General features: G+C 29.0%; 3 protein-coding genes and 1 long non-coding RNA gene across 25 annotated transcripts in view; 2 read left to right on the forward strand and 2 right to left on the reverse strand.

The window, feature by feature from the left end:
• Positions 1-8,148, reverse strand: part of LOC105216100 (phosphopantothenate--cysteine ligase) — a 33,295-nt gene extending 25,147 nt beyond the window's left edge. For 2 of the 3 annotated variants that reach the window (XR_008470090.1, XM_011190407.3), the window contains exons 1-3: positions 7,856-8,148; positions 6,634-7,092; positions 6,079-6,522 (exon numbers count right to left, since the gene is read on the reverse strand). Coding sequence is in view for 2 of the 3 variants with exons in the window: in XM_011190407.3 (XP_011188709.2) it covers positions 6,079-6,522; positions 6,634-6,759 (570 nt within the window). In the remaining variant the exon portion in view is untranslated. The remainder of the gene's footprint in view (positions 1-6,078; positions 6,523-6,633; positions 7,093-7,855) is intronic. The other variant, XM_029042801.2, reaches the window with a different exon arrangement.
• On the forward strand, positions 5,322-6,953 carry LOC128919980 (uncharacterized). The gene is made up of 2 exons (XR_008470091.1): positions 5,322-5,651; positions 6,052-6,953. It is a non-coding gene; the product is annotated as an uncharacterized LOC128919980 (long non-coding RNA).
• Positions 8,149-8,427: 279 nt separating the features above from the next.
• Brp44l (mitochondrial pyruvate carrier 1) lies at positions 8,428-9,898 on the forward strand. The gene is made up of 4 exons (XM_011190409.3): positions 8,428-8,587; positions 8,724-8,873; positions 8,936-9,036; positions 9,400-9,898. The coding sequence occupies exons 2-4, from the start codon at positions 8,794-8,796 to the stop codon at positions 9,558-9,560; spliced, it is 342 nt and encodes a 113-aa protein (XP_011188711.1). The 5' UTR covers positions 8,428-8,587; positions 8,724-8,793; the 3' UTR covers positions 9,561-9,898.
• A 3,832-nt stretch (positions 9,899-13,730) lies between these two features.
• The window catches only part of LOC105216098 (heterogeneous nuclear ribonucleoprotein R), a 127,595-nt gene continuing 121,371 nt past the window's right edge, over positions 13,731-19,954 (reverse strand). For 18 of the 20 annotated variants that reach the window (XM_029042797.2, XM_029042781.2, XM_011190384.3 and 15 more), the window contains one exon: positions 13,731-19,420. In XM_029042797.2, the coding sequence (XP_028898630.1) occupies positions 19,248-19,420 (173 nt within the window). In that variant the 3' untranslated portion in view covers positions 13,731-19,247. The remainder of the gene's footprint in view (positions 19,421-19,954) is intronic. The other 2 variants (XM_029042792.2, XM_029042794.2) reach the window with 2 other exon arrangements.

A 19,954-nucleotide genomic window follows, 5' to 3' on the forward strand; every position in this document is an offset into this window, starting at 1 on the left:
CGAAAATGAAAACATAAAAATAAGTGCTTTAGGTAAGACCAGAAACTCGTGCTTGAACGAAGGAAAGAAAAAAACTAAAGATTGGAATTTTTGCAGAAATTTTTCAAAAAAAAAAAAATAAAAATTTCAGTCAAATTTGCTTGACATTTAGTTTTTTAAAAATAGTTGTAATTGAAAAAAATACAATCCTTCGTGCAAGCACGAGTAAATTGTATCTCAAACACCTGTGCAAAATTTCATCACGATTGGTTGAGTAGTTTTCGAGAAAATTTGACAACCGACTTTGAAAACACTGTTCCGAGAAAAACGCGTTTTAACTGAGTAACAATAATACCTGACTTGGAGCGCACACCTTCCTAAGGCTGTATCTCTGAAACTAATATTCGGATCGACTTGGAAATTTAGGATAATATTCTTGAGATGTTGTAGAAATTAATATTCAATTTTTTGAATCCACGAAACCCATGTAACCCCTTAAATTGTGTGGAAGTAATATCGTTCAATTTTTTTCGGCATCTCTTTAAAAATTTAAAATAAATCTTTTCTCAATAATTATGGTTAATAAGTTCGATTAAATGATAAAAATAGTAAAAATATAAATTTTTAAATCTTTCATTTATCTCTCTGCAAATATGGCTTTAAAATATTACTCATACGCCCTGGCGATCGCACTTTGGCATTAGAAATTCATTGACATACACTGTATACAGATATGTAATTGTGCATATAATAATTTTCCACAGAAATAGTAGTCATATTCTTCACATATTTACAAAGATAAGCTTATCTATGTAAGACACTATAATCAATTTGATACCATTGTATGTTAATACAAAGAGTCAGTGACATGTCGATAGCGTAAATATAACTTCTTAATGCTTCAGCATGTAAAAATTATGAAAATTGACAAAGGAATAAGGAAAACTATTAATTTTCTTTGTACTTAAGTGAATTTGTATGCAAATGAGTGCATGAAGTTATGTTAATCTACTAATGCAAATGCAATGTGGATGGTCGTTGACATTTGGAGACAAAGGAATTAGAAGAAAAATTAATATTTTTTTATCGAAAATAATTCATACAAGTTTTTATGTGATTCTCAAATATCAAAAAATTCATAATTTTCTCTTTTGATTATTTTTTGTGCAGTTGCATTCGAAAACCCTTTGAACTAATAAAATTATCTCTATGAAGACTCATTTATTATTACCCTCACTTTTTTAATACATTTACTTTCTTCATTCATTTTTTTTTTCCAACATTTTCAATTGCTTTTGACCCTGTTAATCAACATAGCTGCTATCAAATTACATTATTTGAGCTTTAATTAGGCAACGAAACGCAACAACAATGAAAAAAGAAAACATGAAAAGAATGCAACAACAAAAAGTAAAAAAACGAATGTTTACAAGTGTTTATATGTATTTCATTCATAAACGCCTGTTTGAATGACAAGTGGTGACGAGTGGGCAGCGCAGTTAGCCTTGCTATCACATAAAATCCTTTCAACAACTCGGCACAGAGGCAAATATATATCATAATGTTAGGAGCCAAACATATACGAGTGTTTAGCAAAAATTCTATGTAAAAAGTAGTGATAAATAGTTCGTTGACGAGACGAAAGTGGGGTTGCCTATTTACAAACCGACTGGACTTGTCAGTTAGACGAATTGTGGTTGAGCGAGTAGAACAAGCAAAATTGAAAAACAAATTTGTGGAATTTTGTGTAATAAAGTGCGAATATACATATTTTTGATAAATAGATGTACATATGTATGTTGGTATGTACATATTAATATTATATGTATGAAGTTAATAAATGTGTTGTGGTTGACCAGCTCTTGAACAAATAAATGCCATTGAGTCTGGTAAATATGCTAAAATTTCGCTAATAAATCTTTCAAAATTTCGAAATAAACACACCAAGAGATAATAATCAATCACGCACAAACACACACATTCATACATACAAACAGTGAGTAAAATCATAAATTTTTCATAAAATATGGATGAACTGCATTAACAGTAATTTCAACAAAGGCATTGTCATGACTGTCATTTTGATTTTGACATTTCAATTATTTGCATTTAATATTGACTGAGCACACATCCTTGTGAATGCGAACAAACACATTTAAATGCGATTTAAGCAACGCACAAAAGCACAGATAAACTCTCATATGTGCATATGTATGTCAAAAGCACCGCTGCACAAGTGGGGTTTTGCACTCTAAAAGGTATTTGTTGCTAAGCGCGCTTGAATATCAGGCTTCTTCGGAGCTTACAGCAGGCATACAAGCATTTCTCATATATTCATATATGTATGTAAATATATACAAAATATACAAAATAATTCAATTCCACTTATGTATATATGTAAGCCGCCATGCGTGATTTCCAATAAATATTAAATATAGACGCACACCTAAATGCTTCAATAAATATGCTAAATCCAATATGTATGTATGTATGTGTGTGCCTAGAAATCAACCCACGTGGCTGCAGCGTCAATAAGCAGCGGCTTAACATCGTAAAATAAAATAAATAATGAACCTCAAGTGCGGAAAAGGAAGCACATGCAAGTGAAGAAAGGGAGGGAAGGTAAAATAAATGTTAACTGCTTTGAGCCGTGCGCAATTTGGGGATTTGAAATTAATTTCATTAATTTGTGATGCTGATGGAGCCTCGATATTTAATGATGTAACGGTGCCACGAATGTGTTAGCGGCAATACAGAGCGCAATGAAGTGAAAAAGCGCTTAAATCAAGTTAGATGATTTTAATAGTTCGAGTAAAGAGTCAAAGTATACACATGTACTGAAACAGGAAGACCCAAATTTATAAGATAAAAAATTAAGTGCGGTGTGGTAGAATTTTTTAAAAGTATTTTTTTTTTTTCAAAAATTGTCTGATTTTATTATTACAAAAAATAACCTTGACAAGTGGACTGACAAATAACATTTGACCTTGAAGAACATAAGAATTAAAGAGAGTTAAACGTTAACAAAAATCAAAAATCGACAAAATTTTAATTTAAAAAATTTAATATTAAATGTTATAGTAAAATAATTTTAGAATGTTATAGAAAATAACCCCGTCCAAATTACTTCAAGAAATCATAATAAACTTTTCCTCCAATATATGCATATTTAAGAGCACATGCAAAATACAAGTTACTTGCCGCTTACATAAACAATTTCGAAACACTTTCTACGTATACTATATTACTACAAACAACAACAAAAAAAAAACGCCAACATCTTTGTCAACATCATCGCCAGAAATCTATTTATAGCATCGTAAGTTTCTTTCTCTCCACATTTTTTGCTGTAATAAAAGTTGTTACATTAACGGTATTGTTGTTGTCGTCGCCCTCCGGCCAGTTTCCAGTCAGTGTCGTTGTTAAGTAATTTGATTTGCATAATTTCACTTGTAAATGTTTGTCGCTCCTTACTTTCAGCTGCGACACGTTCCACACGCTCTTCACTGCTGCTGCTGCTGCTTCTTCTTCTGTGAATTAATGCGATGATGAGTTTTTTATCGCCTTGTGGGCAACAGTTGGTTTTTTTATATTTTCTTGCCTATGACGTCTACTATAACCATCGTCATCATGTGGCATTGTCACCGTGCGGTCTTTAAGCCAAGTAAATCTTCAGAGCAAAAGGAAAAAGGTTACCACCTACTTATATATATATATATATGTATATATATATGTCTGTTATACATTTAGTTGAAGGCAGCTCCGACAATTACCTTCGTATATCGGCAGCAGACCTACGCTTTTCTCCGTTATGATTTAAAAAAATGATATTCTTTCTCGTTAGAGCTTAAGTCTTTATGTGAGTACAATAATTGTTATTGTGTTGGTTGGGCTTAGAAAGGATGAAAATGTCAGACATGACTGAATATGTTATTATAAGGTTTGAAGTAAATCTTTATATTTTCCATACTTTTGTTTATCGCATATCTAATGCAGATTTTTATTGTTTATTTTACAGTTTATATACATATATATTCATTATAAATTGAATAATAAAACTGTAAAATGGACCTGTCTCCGCCCACTCTTAGGTAAAAACTTGCCTTTCCTAGAACTCAGTTACCAAATGTGAGTACCTGCCTGTCGGACTTTATATCGCTTTCATGATGACTCGAACTTCTCGTTGATTATAATCGATTTACAATTTCGTTCAATAAAGAATCTTCAGTTCATATAATTTGACAATTTGGAGTTGATACTTTCATAGAGTTGTATTATTTATGCGGGGCTGGGGTAGTCACTATTTATTTCATTTACACACTTTTCGAAACAAATTATTTTATGACGATCATCACTTGCAAAGAAAATAAATTTTCGCTAACAAAGGCGTCGAACAACCGCCACTACAAACTACAAATGAAAGTTAGTTGGACATAGCAACAAGCTGCAACAGACAAACACACATACATACATTTCAATGCTTATATGCCGCACAATGACATGACTTCCTTGCTTCATTCACAAGCCTCGGTCCAACGACATCAAGGCAAAGAGAATTAGAGCAAAAACAACGACGACCAAGTATTCAGTCAGCCAGTTTGAGTGCAGAGCCAGTGAAGCAACTAAGCTACGCTCGTTTGCACCGCTGGTGGCGACAGCAAGACAGTGGTGAGCAAGGACAATGTCAAGGCGACCGTCACCCAACATCTAAAGCAAACTTTTCACAAATAAATGACAAGCGAAAGCAGCAGACGCACATACACTCGTACATATTCAACCGAGCGTCTTTGTAGTGGCAAAGTTTTTACACACACACACACACACACACACACACACACACACACACACATAGACATCATTTCATAGTTGCGGCCAACGGCTGAGGGCATGCATATGCAAGAGACCCTGGCGAGTGCTGCTGGTGGAGTGGCACATTGACGCAAAGCGGATGATAAAATTAAACTGAATGGAATATTGAAAATGATAATAAAGTCATTTACATATATATGTATGAGTATGTGCATTTTGTACGAAGTGTGATCAACAAAACAATATAGTGTATGAGTCCTTTTGAGCCGATTTTCTTTTTAATATAAATAAAACAACAACTATTTAAGATCAACATAGGAAAATCATTATCCTCATACCTACTTAGAACCCACTTGCTGCCTTAGTAGTTATCACTCCCTTCAACTTAATATTAAAAAAAAAATCATAATTTACTCTTCCCGAGCAACCCTCGTAATGTGCATACAACAACAATATTGTGTTAAAAACCTTGTCAAATCAGCTGCTATCTGTGTTTGAGCCTGCTGCTGTCGGCTGTGGAGGCTGTTGAAGGCGGCATTAGCACCAGCATGTTATCACCGTGTTGCCGCAACACACCCATTCAATGTGTCTATCTGTCTGTCCGTATGTATGTAAGTGGTTGCTCAGGCTTTGTTCTAAAAATTTCATTCATTTTCACTGGAGCCGGGCGCCGCCAGCAGCAATAGCAGCAAACGATCGAAGAATGCCAACTGCTGAGTTGGATGTGTACAAAAGACCTTGCCAATGGTCATAGGGATAATAAAGATAATAACGAAGATGAAAATAGTAACGATGACTGTCGAGAATATGAAAATGTTGAGGCTAAAGATAATCATTGCGACTATATGTTGTAAGTGGGGCAAGTAAGTTTAAATGTTGACACCACAAGTGTGAAAATCGTTTGCATAAACACTATGTACGGTTGCCAAGAGAAATATTCTGATATTTCACATATGGACGTGATTTTTTAAATTAAAAAAAATGTTAAGAATTATCACAATTTTATCAAAAGCTAGATGGCATTTCACTTTGGAAATTCTAAATTCTTATTGGATTTATTTTTGACAACAAGAATTCGCTAAAAGAAAACAGCTGATTGTGGTATGATTTCATTTAACCAATCAGAAGCCGTAAATTTAATCGTTAATATTTAGTTGTTTGCGATTGTGCACAAACTAATTTAAATAAGTATAAATATATGCGAGTCATTATAAATATATATATATATATATATATATAAATATATATCAAAGCCTGTGACAGATAAACTCACACACATAATTTACTTACCATCATATCCTGAGGAACGTAGAAATCCGACACTGCCGCTGCTAAATATAGCAACGCTCTCTCCTCGAAAGCCGCTAAGCATTCACAGGCGGCACGTAATAGCCACAAATAGTCCGCCACCGTATTAAAGTTAACATACAAAATCATTTGAGATTCGCGGGCTTGTTTATATTTGGCTAATATTGGTGCGAATACATCAACTGAATCCGGTTTCACCGTAATCGATGTACTCTGCCCATTATCGGTAATGTCGAGCATATCAAAAAATTGTTGGCCGGTAAGGTGACGTGTAAACGGTTCCAGTGACTTGACGCGGTACATAAATATAACGGCGTAGTCATGATCGAGGAAATATTCAGCGGATGCTGAGCCACGTGTGCCCGCACTAAAATTATCCACAAAGCGTACGGTATTGTGCTCCAGAGGTACTGTGGTCCCACCTGACTGAAATTAGGGAAAATGTAAACAAAAATCAAAATATATATTTTTGGGGTTCGATAACAAAATATATGCCGACATTAGTTGGGTAACTTAAAAAAACTTTTTTACACTTACCGTAATAAGGACGATACGGTTCTGTAGTTTATTGTGTCGTTCACAGAATTCTTTCAATAACGAACGATTATCCTCGAAATCAGTTGGCGGTAAATGTGTATTATAAAAATCCTCCCAGTGCGTCATGTTGAACAAATTTTTAATAGGATTATGTGTATATATTTATATAAACTGTGCGACGTATTTGAAACGTATTTTCGTAGTGAATTTCACGGTCACAAGCGTTTGCAATGTTTGCGTGGCAAATATAGTTTTCTGTTTGTAGATTTGCTTTTAACTGTAGTTGGCTTGGTTTTTCAATTTCAATTTTGATTGAATTATATATGACGCATTTGTGTGCACTTTCAAACTCGTTGCCGGAAATTAAACTTTAACGATGTTATCTGTATGCGAGTTGTTATGAGCAGTGTTGGGTTTTAACTTAGTAGGTAAACGGAAATAAAGGAACTTTTAGCTTTTCTGTGTGAAAAGAGAAATGAAGAATTGATTAAAATTGAGTAACTAGATCGTAATCACAAATTTAATTTAGAATAAAATGGAGTTTAACACTATTGTTTTCAAACGAATAATCTAACAGTTTCAAAGAAAATAATATACTTCTTCATTCATATTAACAGTATATTTGCACTAAACTGTTTATACACTTTAAATAAACATTGTATAGAATATATATGTAGTATGTTTTTATCCCCAAATGCACACATCTGACACTGTTTTCACATTTCTTTTAATTTGAAGTTTTAAGTATAAAAAATATGCAATTAACACTTTCAACATATTTGTAATGCTATGGGAAGTGAACATGGGAAGTGAACACATTTTAGAAGACACAAAATTATCGGTTGTTAAATGTTTAATATTCGTCTAAGGCATCCAATTCGAAAATGTTTGATATTTTAGTCAATGAATTTAAACTGCCTTTACCCACGGCAACCGTAGGGTTCCCAAGGCAATCAGATACACGTAAATGGTATGAACAAGGATTGAGTGATACTCACTTAAACTTAACTCTTTCGCAAATATGATAAGTTGACATAATAACGATTAGAAAAATTAATAATAAAATAAATAAAATTATTTCCAAACAAACATAAGTTTGTCAACACATACGTATGCCTAGTTTCCAATTAATTTTTAAGACCATTCCCATTCTCTCACTCAATCACTTCGTTTCTTATTGCAAGTAATAATTTATTGTTAAACGGTCATCAAATGCACTTACTTTTAACTTAAAATTCTAATAGAAATTAAAAATATTGCTAACACTTGACGGCGTATCACGAACGTTCCGAACAGATACAAACAATAAAGCAGAACAATTAATTCACTTTACTTTCGTTATTAAATTGTTAGCAATTCCGATGCACTTAACATTAAACCATATTACATTCGAACCGCGCTGTGTTCCAAAAAACTCTGATTACACTCCAAATTCATTTATATTTTCTATGTCCACCAGAATTTTGACGAAAATCACACAGGCGCAGAGTGCAACGTTCAAAGTCTACATATGGGAAAATGTCAAACCAACTGGGTTGCCGCCTGTTTGCGCAAGTACAACAGATGTTCACATAAGGTGACTCGAAATTTTATTTTTATACAAATTGTTGTTAGAATGTCACCTAGAACTCTATAAAAATAAAATTAATGAAATTGAATTAGTAAAAAAGTTAAGATTTAAATTGATGAAGCATAGCACAAGGCTACAAACTACTAATATACAATTATTAAAGACCTTTAATATAAAACTATAGTCAATATGGCATCACTATAAATGTTAAGGTGTCCAGATTATTTGAGCGATAAGAAATTGTAAACGTCAAGATATTTGAGAAATTGATAATTGCGAATTGTTGTTTGTTGTCAGCGAGTGAACAGTGCAGTTCGGTTTGTTTTGGTGGTGATTTGGTTGTCGGTGTACGAAGTTGTCATTTACATAACTGATTGGAGGAAGGTATACAACTTCATACAAATTTCCTCCAGCGTTATACGCTATAATAGGAATACGGTTAAACATTTTGTTTTAACAATTTTCCTCTGCTGACATATGGACATTTAATAAATAACCTCTCTTTTTGTATTACTTCAAGTATCCTTACACATCCTAGAAGTGGTAAAAGTTAGTATACAGCAAATACATAAGTAAAACAAAATATCAAGATGGCTCAACCAAACAAAACTCTGGTCGGTAAATTGATGAACCAATTGAAGAGTAAAGAGTTCCGCCAATACCTGATGAGGTTTGTAGCATTGCTTTTTTCTTTTCTTGATTTGCATGTTAAATATGTTTTGTCGTTTACAGCACTCATTTCTGGGGTCCTGTGGCTAATTGGGGTATTCCACTGGCAGCAATTGCAGATTTCAAGAAGGAGCCAAAATTCATTTCAGGAAAAATGACACTTGGTAATTGTATATTTATTGTTCGCTATTTTATCTCGCGGATGATGCTGCTTATTTTCTAATGTGTTCTATTTGTGAATCTGTGCCAGTCATCTTGCACGCTTAACAATATATATACATTCACAATCATACTGTCACATTCATTTATGACGGCGTCCCCTAGCCACTATTATCAATGTTAAAAGCTTTATGCGGTTATGTTTTTTGTTTTTGTTTCGTATTGGTTAATTAGTTGTCTGGCCGGTCTAGATTCAAGAGTGTTGTGATTTCATTAAACGAGTAGTTTTTTATCAACACGCGTGCAAACAATACACACTATCGCTTTAGCCAAAAAGCTTAAGTAATCAGCATAATCTTTTATTTCAGCTCTCACACTGTATTCTTGCGTGTTTATGCGATTTGCTTGGAAGGTACAACCAAGGAATTTACTCCTATTCGCTTGCCACTTCACAAACGCCACTGCCCAATCAATACAAGGAATACGATTCATCAATTATGAATTTTTAGAGAAGAAGAACGCGGCGTAAACGCATATTGCAAACTACATACATATATACGTATTGGTGCTTTTCCATGAGCTGCTGTTAAAATAAAGTCAACTACTTATATACAAATGTATACAAATTAGCGAAAATTGGAAGATAATGAGGCTAAGAAAAGCGCGGCTCATGCACTTAATAAGAATTTATGAAATTAAATATTGAAACAACAATCAATACGCTACTTTACTTCGTGACACTTGTGATCGTGCAAATATTTCATAAGCTGTTTTGTAAATAAGTAGTTATGCAAATTTTGCATATTTATCTAAAAGACCTAATTAACAAATTCAATATTAGCAATAAATACATAAAACAAATATTTATGTTATTAATGTTTTATTTACAACTGATTAACCAGCTGTGCTATCTAACGACCTTTAAATATCTTTCACTAAACGACGTATGAGCGAAGGTGCAATTATTTAAAATGAAATACTATAAAAATTCAGATATGACAACAACTAGACTTGAATTGCGGTACTTAAGTGTACGGATTTTTTTATAAAGCTAATGAATGTGATTTGTTGTTGATAACAAAATGTGAAGGCGGTCTGTGAGATAAGATTAGCTAATTTTGTAGTGAAATTTTTTCCTATATTAATTTTTCCTTATCAAACATGAGTAGTTAGCTAGACGACGGCATGAACAGGTAGTGCGTTAATAATTAATTATATAGCTGATATAGGTGTGTGCATGTAATTATCCACACGCAAATGCGGTTGGATTATTTCAAGTACTTATCTACAAATTGACATTTAGTTGTACGTAGCCTGATTGGAAATTGTATCGTCCCCCCAATATAACAATAGCGTATAATTTTTTTTGGGTTTTGAGAAAATCGAGTTTAAAGTTTTTGTCAAATCAGAAAACATGAACATGAAATTATACACCATTTTTTCCAATGACATTTTGACCCACTTTGTGGAAGTAGAATTTGACGAAATTTTGACCAGACATAGAATCAATGATGGAGATTCTAAATATGCAATAAAAAAATAATGGCGTATGAGCACATACGCTATTGTTATATTTATTATTATATGTTCATATAACATTTATAAGTAAAAAAGTTGAAAATTAGTGAAAATATTGGTATGAAAATGCTTTATATGTATCTATTATACATTAACGTTTTGGCCTCCATGAAATAAACCAGTTTGTATGATTAAGGTCAAGTAGAGAAATATTTACTACACTTGTTGCACTCTTAATATATAAATGCGATATATATACACTATATAGTGTACGAATAAATAGTACATATCACTCACCCTTTTAAATCGCCTCCGAAGTGTTCGATTTTTATTAGAAGTTATTGCAGCTCTAAAATGTACCGGCGGACTTGCATTGCCTGTTTCCACAATTAATAACATTTCCACATTTGCTTTAATAATATATTCAAAGAGTGTAACATAGAATTGTAGTGCTTTGTGATTTAATGAATAATATTTCACTTGTATTTAATTCAGAGCTATATTAAATTATTTGAAATCAACAGGCGGCATTTTTAGCGTCAACCAATAGTTTGGTGAATAACGTAAGCAAAGTTAACGTCGATAATATCACAAACTACAATTTATCGATATTTTTTACCGAATTTGAATTTGATAAACTAACTACATAATTGAAATTTGCTTTTTATTTGATAAATTTTAAAAATTGAAAGATTTTTTCCAAATTGTATAAAAAATATTTGTTAAAAGCAAATATTACCACTTAAAAAAATCCCACAACTTTCGGAAATTTCAACTGCGCATGTGGTTTTATTTAAATAAAAAATAATAATTTGTTAAACAATTTTTTTTTAATATTGCTTCTAGATCTGTGATCAATTGTTATAGAATAAATTATAGATTAGATAGTATAACTTTTATGACTTACCCGTTTTCTTCAAACACAATAAATAAGAAGAATATTTTGTTTTAACTATATTAAATTTGTTTTTTATTTTACTGTATTTTTATTTATTTTCAGATTCATTATTTTTTTGCTATCATTACGCGTTACATAATTATTTGTTTACAATTAACATATTTATATTTCTCATTAATAATTTTTATTTATTACTTTTGTTTAGTAGTCATATTAAGTCATAGCAAATTAAATTACATATAAGAACATTAAAATTAAACAAATATTTGTATTTATGCCAGGGCAATTTGTGTGACTTGTATTTGCTGGTGAGATAAGAAGGGTCCAAAGTCCAAAGTTTAGTTCAATAATTATTAAATTACTTAACGTTTCCTACGTAGAAATGTACCGACCCCTTGTAAAATAGTAAATTATAGATAAAATTTCTTACAAAACGGAAATAAATATAATTGTTATTAAAATAATAAATAAATTTAATAATTTTATTATTTCAATATTGTTGTCAAATATGGTTTTCGTGGTTATTTTTTTAATTTCATGCAAAAAAAACCTTTCTACGATCAAATATATTTGTTTATATGGATAATAATTGGTTCGATTAACGGTATTGTGTTATGTCATCAGTTCTGTTTTTGTTTTGTTTAATTTTGAAATTCTGTTTCTCTTTCGCTTGCTGCATTTGTTTACTTTTATTGTATAATTATAATTATACTAAATTGTGCTTTATTAAATTTTCATTTCAATTTACAATTTGTTTAATTTTAAAATTCAATGAAAATTAAGATCAACTTATAAAACTGTAACGCAAAAGGTCTTCTCTGAATTTTGATCAATTAAGCTGTTTAGGATTTTCATAATGCTTGAAGGAAAAGGCTGAAATAATATCACGTAAAGTGATTTTTCTTGTTTTCTACATAATTTTAATTTTTTAAATATTTTTTGCCGTCCATAACATTTTTTACTTTAAAATATTATTAAGAATATGAAGAATAGTAATTGAAAAAAAATTTATAATTTTTTATCAAAATTTAAATATATTTATTTGGAATAATATACAGTAATAGTGTATTGTTTAAAAAAGTCTAGTTTATTTTCAAAATTAGCTCTTTCTAGCTCGCCTACCAAGAGTAAAAATATTTTATTTAAAATAAATAACACTACAGTTTATTAAATTTAAGTAATTTTATTTATTGTATATAGTTCATTCTTTTATAGCTCTTTTAGTAATTCCATTATATTTCTTAAATCTTAATAATTAACAGCTAAAAATTGTAGCAATTTTAGAAAAAGGCATACGTTTTCAATGTAAAAAACGGATGATACATTATTCTTGTTCTTCTCATTTTATTTTTATAAAGTTTGTTTTTATAAATGTTAGTTTTGTATGTTCGGTTACGGCGAGTGAATGTGTAAGCGACGTTACGTTTTGCGGTTTAGTGTTGATGTTGTATGGTAAAACTGCTTGTTGGCCAACACTGTTTTGGCCGCGGCGACTTGTGCATTCGCTGTGGACGCCATTCTGTGTGCGTTCTTGACATTAACGGAAATTGCACTTCGTATTCGTCGGATGATTTTCACTGCTTCCGTTAAGTCCGCGTATAATTTGCATATTTCTTATGAGTTTTCTTGTGTTTTTATTTAAAGTAATTGCGCTGTATTCGATTTCGTTCATTCAGTGCGTTCGAGACCAAGTTTCAATACAAGATTTGTTCTAATTGTTCATGCTTGAAGAGGAGAGGAGTTCTGGCGGAGAGTGATCAATTGCTTGTTTTGGCATAAAACTTGCGACAATTGAAATGTTTTTTATAAACAAGTCAAGAATGTATTGTGAAAATATTGAATCAAATATTGCTCCATTTCAGAATAGAAGAGTTGGATTAATTAAACGATTTATGCTTGTAGCTGAGAGCGGGGCTTCTCCTACATTTCATTTTTATATAAAACTCAAAGTGAAATTTAATTAAGTTGAAGATTCATATAGTATTATAATAAGGGTAGATAATTATAATATATTTAAAAAACTACTACTTTGGTTCAACATCAAACATTAGTAAATATGTATGTTGTGTAGTGTATATAAAATGCTTACAATAAGTACATAAATACCTTATTTCTGTATATAAGAAAATTATAACTCCAAATTTCTGGCGAAAATCCACTGGTCGTGATAATTATCACACAAGTAAGTCCAAAACGCCATAAAAACACAGTAATGTGTTAAGTGCATGCAACCTAACTAATTTAGAAGAAATTAATTTTACCAATTAAAAAAATAGAGATATCTTTTGTATTTATTTTTTATTCTTTATTTATTTTATTACTTTATTTGCCAATTAAAACTTAATGATTTACACAACAAAAAATCTACCTTAAAGTTCGCAGTCTGTTTTTTCTTCGACAGAAATTACATGTATGCCGTTTTTGCAGCTCATTTTGCATTACATTGCGCCACTTTTTTGTTTTTATTTATTTTTTATTAAATATGTAGTTACTTAAAATATGTCTGTATGTATATGCCATTTCTTCTAACTCAACGATTCCGTTACTACTTTTGCGATCACATTTTTCTTATAACATATTATTTATGTTTTTGTTTTTATTTTTCTGTTTTTTTTATCAAAACATTCATTTTATGTTCGCACAATATATTTTTATGTTCATACATCTTTTTGTTTTATATTTTTTGTTTACTTCCTTTAAAATACAATTAGTTAATTATATAATGCGTAATTTTAACACATTGCTTAAATTTAATATACACACGGCATGTGTATAAGCAAAATATATATGTATATATGTTATTAAAATTTAGATTTAAGCACTAAAACAAATTTTCTTTTTTAGCGCTAAATACAAAAAATGTTACAATAATCAAATGAGTGTTAATCCATATGTTTAGTAATTTTATATAAAATAAGATACAAAGTAAATATATTTTGCTACAACAAAACGAAAATCACGTGAAATAAAAACAAAAATTACAAATGTTTGAAATTTTAAAACACATAATTTGTTATTTGTCAAAACGAAGAATTGAAAAAAAATGCCAAAACTCTGTTTTTAATTTAAACCACTGAACAATTGAAACTGTATAAATTATTTGCCAAATGATTTGCTTTCCCGTTCTCAAAAGTACAAAATAAACATAACATTTTACAATTAAAACAGTTATAAATTTATGAAACAAAAATTAATCAAATATCAAAACAAAAAATTAACATTTTCAAATTTGTATGATTAAACACTAGTTTTTTTTTTTAATGTTACCAAAGTATGTTAAAATAGAAAATGTAATATTAGTGATAAAATAATAATTAAACTTAATTTGCACTGCAAAACAAATTTTTTAAAATAACAAAAAAATGTGAAAGAAATTACAAAGAAAAAAATTTAAACAATTTTGCATATAACCGATTAATAATAAATTTTATTGCTAAATATACACTCAGTTAATATAATGTACAGTGGTTTATTGTTTGATTAATTATAGTTTTTAAAATGTACTCAAAATATATTTTAATATATTTTTATTAGTTTTTTGTTTAACAATATAACTTAAAATACATACATATAACATAAATCAGTACAATTTCATTTCTTGCAAGTTAAAATTTAAGTGTTAATTATAAAACAATAAAGTGTTAGACTAAATAAAATAAAACATATGTTTAGAGTAAAAATACAAAATATTTGCAATTCGTTTTTTTTAATGTAGAAGTGGTTTTACATACATATTTATATGCTTTAAAGTCACCAATTATAATGTTTTTGTTTTTGATAAAGTATATGCCAAAAAATTGCTTATTAGTAATTAAAATGTGTCATTAGTAATTGTTTTTAATTTTTCACGCGGCTTTTCTGGGGCAGGCATACGTAAAATCATTATTGAAAATTTTAAATTTAATTTTTAGAGAATTTGCAAATATATATGGTGTGTGTATACAATTTAATATTTTTTATGTGCGTATGTGTATTTTTTATAAAATATAATTGTAGTTTTATTGAAAAAAAATATTGAACATATATATTTTAAGTGTGTAAGTTATTTTTTATAGATAAAATGTATGGTATAAAAATTAAAAAAATAATAATAATAAGTGCGCAAAAGTTTATGTTTGTATTAATATTTTTGTTTAATAATTTCCGCTTTAATCTTTGTTATTTTAATTATTTTTTTCATTACAAAATGCAGCAGGGTTGCATAGGCTACAAGGCTCACTCTTTCTATTATAGTTATTGAAAGGAATAAAGTAAAGATATGCTTGAAAGCAAAAAAAAAATCCTGATTGTTTTAAATTATTTAATGATTCAGATTACCTTTTTTCACAAGTTTTAATTAAAAAAAATATCCTGATTGTTTTAAATTATTTAATGATTCAGATAATTTTTTTTTATAAGTTTCGATTTTTTTTGTTAAAATCAAGTGTAGATAAAGTACTGAGAAATAACTTTTTAAAGAAATTTTGTAAAATATTTTTAGTAACTCTCTCAAGCTGTATGAATGTTAAAAATATTGAAAATTTTAAGAAATTCTGTTGTTTTTCAAAATGCTAACCTCACATTCCGCAGCAATCCATATTAACTTTACGCATAATATTATGAAAATAATCTGTAGAAACTGCAATTAATTATTGTATAGTTTCGCTACACTCTCTCTCTATCTGTCACACTTCTCTTTCACTTTCAAACAATGGAACACCAGATACCCTGTATTATTGGTGGACAGCTACCGAAATGTGTTTGTGGCGTGCGTGTTCTTCAATTGATTCTCTTCACTATTTCACTTTTGCTATTTATTTTAAGAGCATTTATGCATGAATATCTCTCTTATGAGTGTGTTAATGTTTATGTAACTTGGGGCATAAATAATTCTAGGTTATGTTAGGTTAGGTTTTATTTTTATTGCATGTGGATACTTGAATTGTTTATTTCCTTCTTTATATATAATATATATATGTATTATGTTAATTCCGATTTTGCTTTATGCATTTTATACTTTATTGATTAGTCAATTGTATTTAGGGAAATTGTTTATACATACATGTATATATGTATATATCTATAAGAAGTATATGTGTTTATTAGGTTTTATACGTATTCGCTTACTTTTGTAATATTTTAAAAGTTTCATATTTTTTATCTTTTATATACTATATAAATATGTGACACTGTTGTTTTTTATTTCTCATTAATGATTAGTTTTTCACCGTTAAGCTTAATTTTTGCTCTACATATGAATGTCTTCATTGTTTTTGTTTAGTTGTTGTTTTCTTATGGGAAATTGTTTGTTTTGTTTATTAAAATTACATAAATATAAAACCATAATGTGATGTTTAATTAGTTCGTTGCCGTGTTTTATGATAATTTGCTGGTTTATTTAAGCCAGTTTATTTTTCTTGTTTGTATGCATTTTACACACGAAAAGTGATTATTTTTCACACTAAAAGTGCCTTTTTTCTTTAGAATTATTGTAATTTATTTTTTAATATTAACTACATCTCCCAATATTATTTTTTTTTTTGTGAAATAAAATAGGCCTAACTGTGTTTGCTTTTAATATTTAAGTTAATATTTTATTTTGTTTTGCCAAAAATATATATGATTTTGTTTTTGTTTTTGAGAAAATATAAGCCAGTTTTTGGAAAAATTTTCTGAAGCGACTAAATTTACAAAAAAATTTAATTTACGAAATTGTTTTAAAATAATTTAATATTTTTTTAACAGAAGCAAAAAGCTATATTTTTAATAATTTTATTTTTTTACTATTCCTTCTTTTAATTTTTATTTCTTTAATTTTTACAAAAAAAAATTTAATACAATATACAAACAAATTGCCGAAATTTCATTATCAACTATAAAACTTAATAAAGCAAAAATATTTTTTGTTAAACAATTTTTGTATTTGCTGTTTTCATTAAAAATTTTAATTTATATTTATTTTTTGTTTTTATTTTACACACAACATGCTGACATTACACAATAATGCAACATGCCGTCGTCCATTTTTTGCACAAAACAACCCTTGATCGGCTATTTTCCTTAAATTGCATCATATAATTGCAAACGTTTTTTTTGTTGTTTGTGATTTTTGTTTTGTTTTTGTAATTTGCTTACTACATATGCATTTATCATATTCATTTGTGTCCATTATAATCGCATAAGTTTACATATACATACATATACTCGCTAACCATGTATATAATTTTTTTTTAAGAATTTTCAATTATCAGTCAATTTTTTCGCCAAGCTTTGCTTTTTGAATTTTCAAAGTAAATATTTTTTTATAATATTTTTTATAATTTTTTTTTTTAATTTTTCTTGCAAATTTGCATTCAACACTCAAGACGTATATTGTTTTTGTTCAAATTTAAGACGCTTTATTTTTTTATTTAAGTTTTACTAGTCTTATATATATTTTTTGTAATTTTTATTAATTTTTTTGAATTACTCGGCAACATATTTACAAATTTGTGTGTGTCCATTACATATTCTGGGAGGGTTTTGCTGTAAAATAATGTTTTTTCTTGTTTAATTTTATATTATGCATTTTCATTTTGTATATAATTGTGTATAAAAAGTGCTTCTTTTCTAACAATTACCGTTTTTTTCAGAATTCTGGGCTACATATTTTGGTATTTCACGCTTTCTTTATTATTTTAATTTTAATTTGAATTTCACTTTAATTTGTCAGAAATTTGCATGTCAGCTGTTGTTGTAATATATGATAAAATGCATTTTTATTTCAATTTACTACTATTTTTTGTTCTTGTTGTTGTTTATGGCGTTTAAAAGTGTTTTATTGTTGTGTGTTTGCAATTAAAAGCGAAAAAATGTAAGAGCAGCTGTTAAAAATTGTCTGCCGGTTGTTATTTAAACAAATTTTATTGAAAATCAATTTTATTTACTGCTTCGCCGAATTCAGATTACTGATTTTACATTAAAATTTCTGCAATTTTCTGCATTTTATTTTATAGAAAATTTCCTTTTTAATTGCGAAATTTACGGACGTGAATCTTCTAATGTTTAACAGCACTATGCTTTTGCTATTGTTTTTGTATTAAATTTTATTCTTTTTACTAATTTTCGCAATGGAGCATCAATATTTTTTATTATTGTTTAATTATTTATTATATCTGTATGTATTAGTATTTAATTTAAAATAACAACTTCTGCCTACCATTGTGTATACATATCTACATATTAATATGTATGTTTGTAGTTGTAGTTGTTTTTTGAGGGCTACAAAGCTGTTTGCTGTTTGTTGTTGTTGTGTACATATATGTATGTATGTATCTATGGTTTATTACAAAAGTGTTTGCGAATTCTGTATATGAAATGACAATTTGTTGTTGTAACTTGCTTAAGAATGTACAACCACATTATTCTTGTTGTTGTTGTTGTATTACTTTCATGATAACGGCTTAGCTATATTTTTATTTACATGCAATTAAAATTCTTTCAATTATATGTTGTTGTTGTTGTTGTTTTTGTCACATGTTTGTTTACATATTTCATTATTACTGCTTAAAAATTTGTATTATATAATCAAGTGTTGTTGTAGTAATTGTTAATGTTTCTTTGCTTCATATGCAGTATATTATTTAGTTGTTGTTGTTATGGCTATGTAATCGCTGTTGTTGTAATAACTGCCAATGCACGCAGCTGCAGTCGCAGTTGTTATAGTAGTGGTTGTTGTTGTTGTATTATTGTTGTGTTTATTATTGTTGTAATATGCGCTTGTTGTTGTTGTATTTTGTTTTTATATATTATTTATTATTATTTATTTTTTTTAAATATTATTTAAGCCCAATTTGGAAATGAATCTGTGTACCATTGCTCGCCATTGGTGCCCAGTGGTTGTTGTGGTAACGGTATACTGCCCCAACTGCCATTGCCGATTAAACCGCTCGGGTAACGTCGCTTAATATCTGCAGGATTTTGGTGACCTCCATCGAATTTACGTTTACCGACTACTGCGCTCGTTGGAACGGTAAACAAAATCAGGGTTGCCAGATTGTTGTGTAGCAGTTGTGTGGAAATTTTAATGTCGAAATTTGTTTTTTTTATTTTTTTTTTTTGTGGTAGTTTGTGTGTGTTTTTTTATTTGTTTATTCAAAGAGAAAAGAGAAAAGTAAACGGTATTAATTTATGTTCAAATAAATTTGTAGTTGTGTTATATTAACAGTTCGAAAGTATATTTTTGACCACTGAAAGGCAGCTTGACAATTTTTTTTTTCGGTATTTATTATAAAAACTGCTGGCAAACAATTTTCAATTTTTTTTAGTTTACTTTTTATTTATTTTATGAGTGGAAATGTGAGAATTTTATAAAAATTTTCAGTGAAAAAATATAAATTTTTTAGTTAACCCTATATCGTTTGTGTTTCTTTTCATTTCCATTCATAAAACCTTCGCCTTACTTATATAATTTCTTGCAATATTCATATTCCCAATTGATAAGAGAAATAATAATAATAATTAGGTACATAAAAAATACATACATTACG

This window comes from Zeugodacus cucurbitae, chromosome 2 (assembly GCF_028554725.1).
Source record: "Zeugodacus cucurbitae isolate PBARC_wt_2022May chromosome 2, idZeuCucr1.2, whole genome shotgun sequence".
Taxonomy (NCBI): Eukaryota; Metazoa; Arthropoda; class Insecta; order Diptera; family Tephritidae; genus Zeugodacus; species Zeugodacus cucurbitae.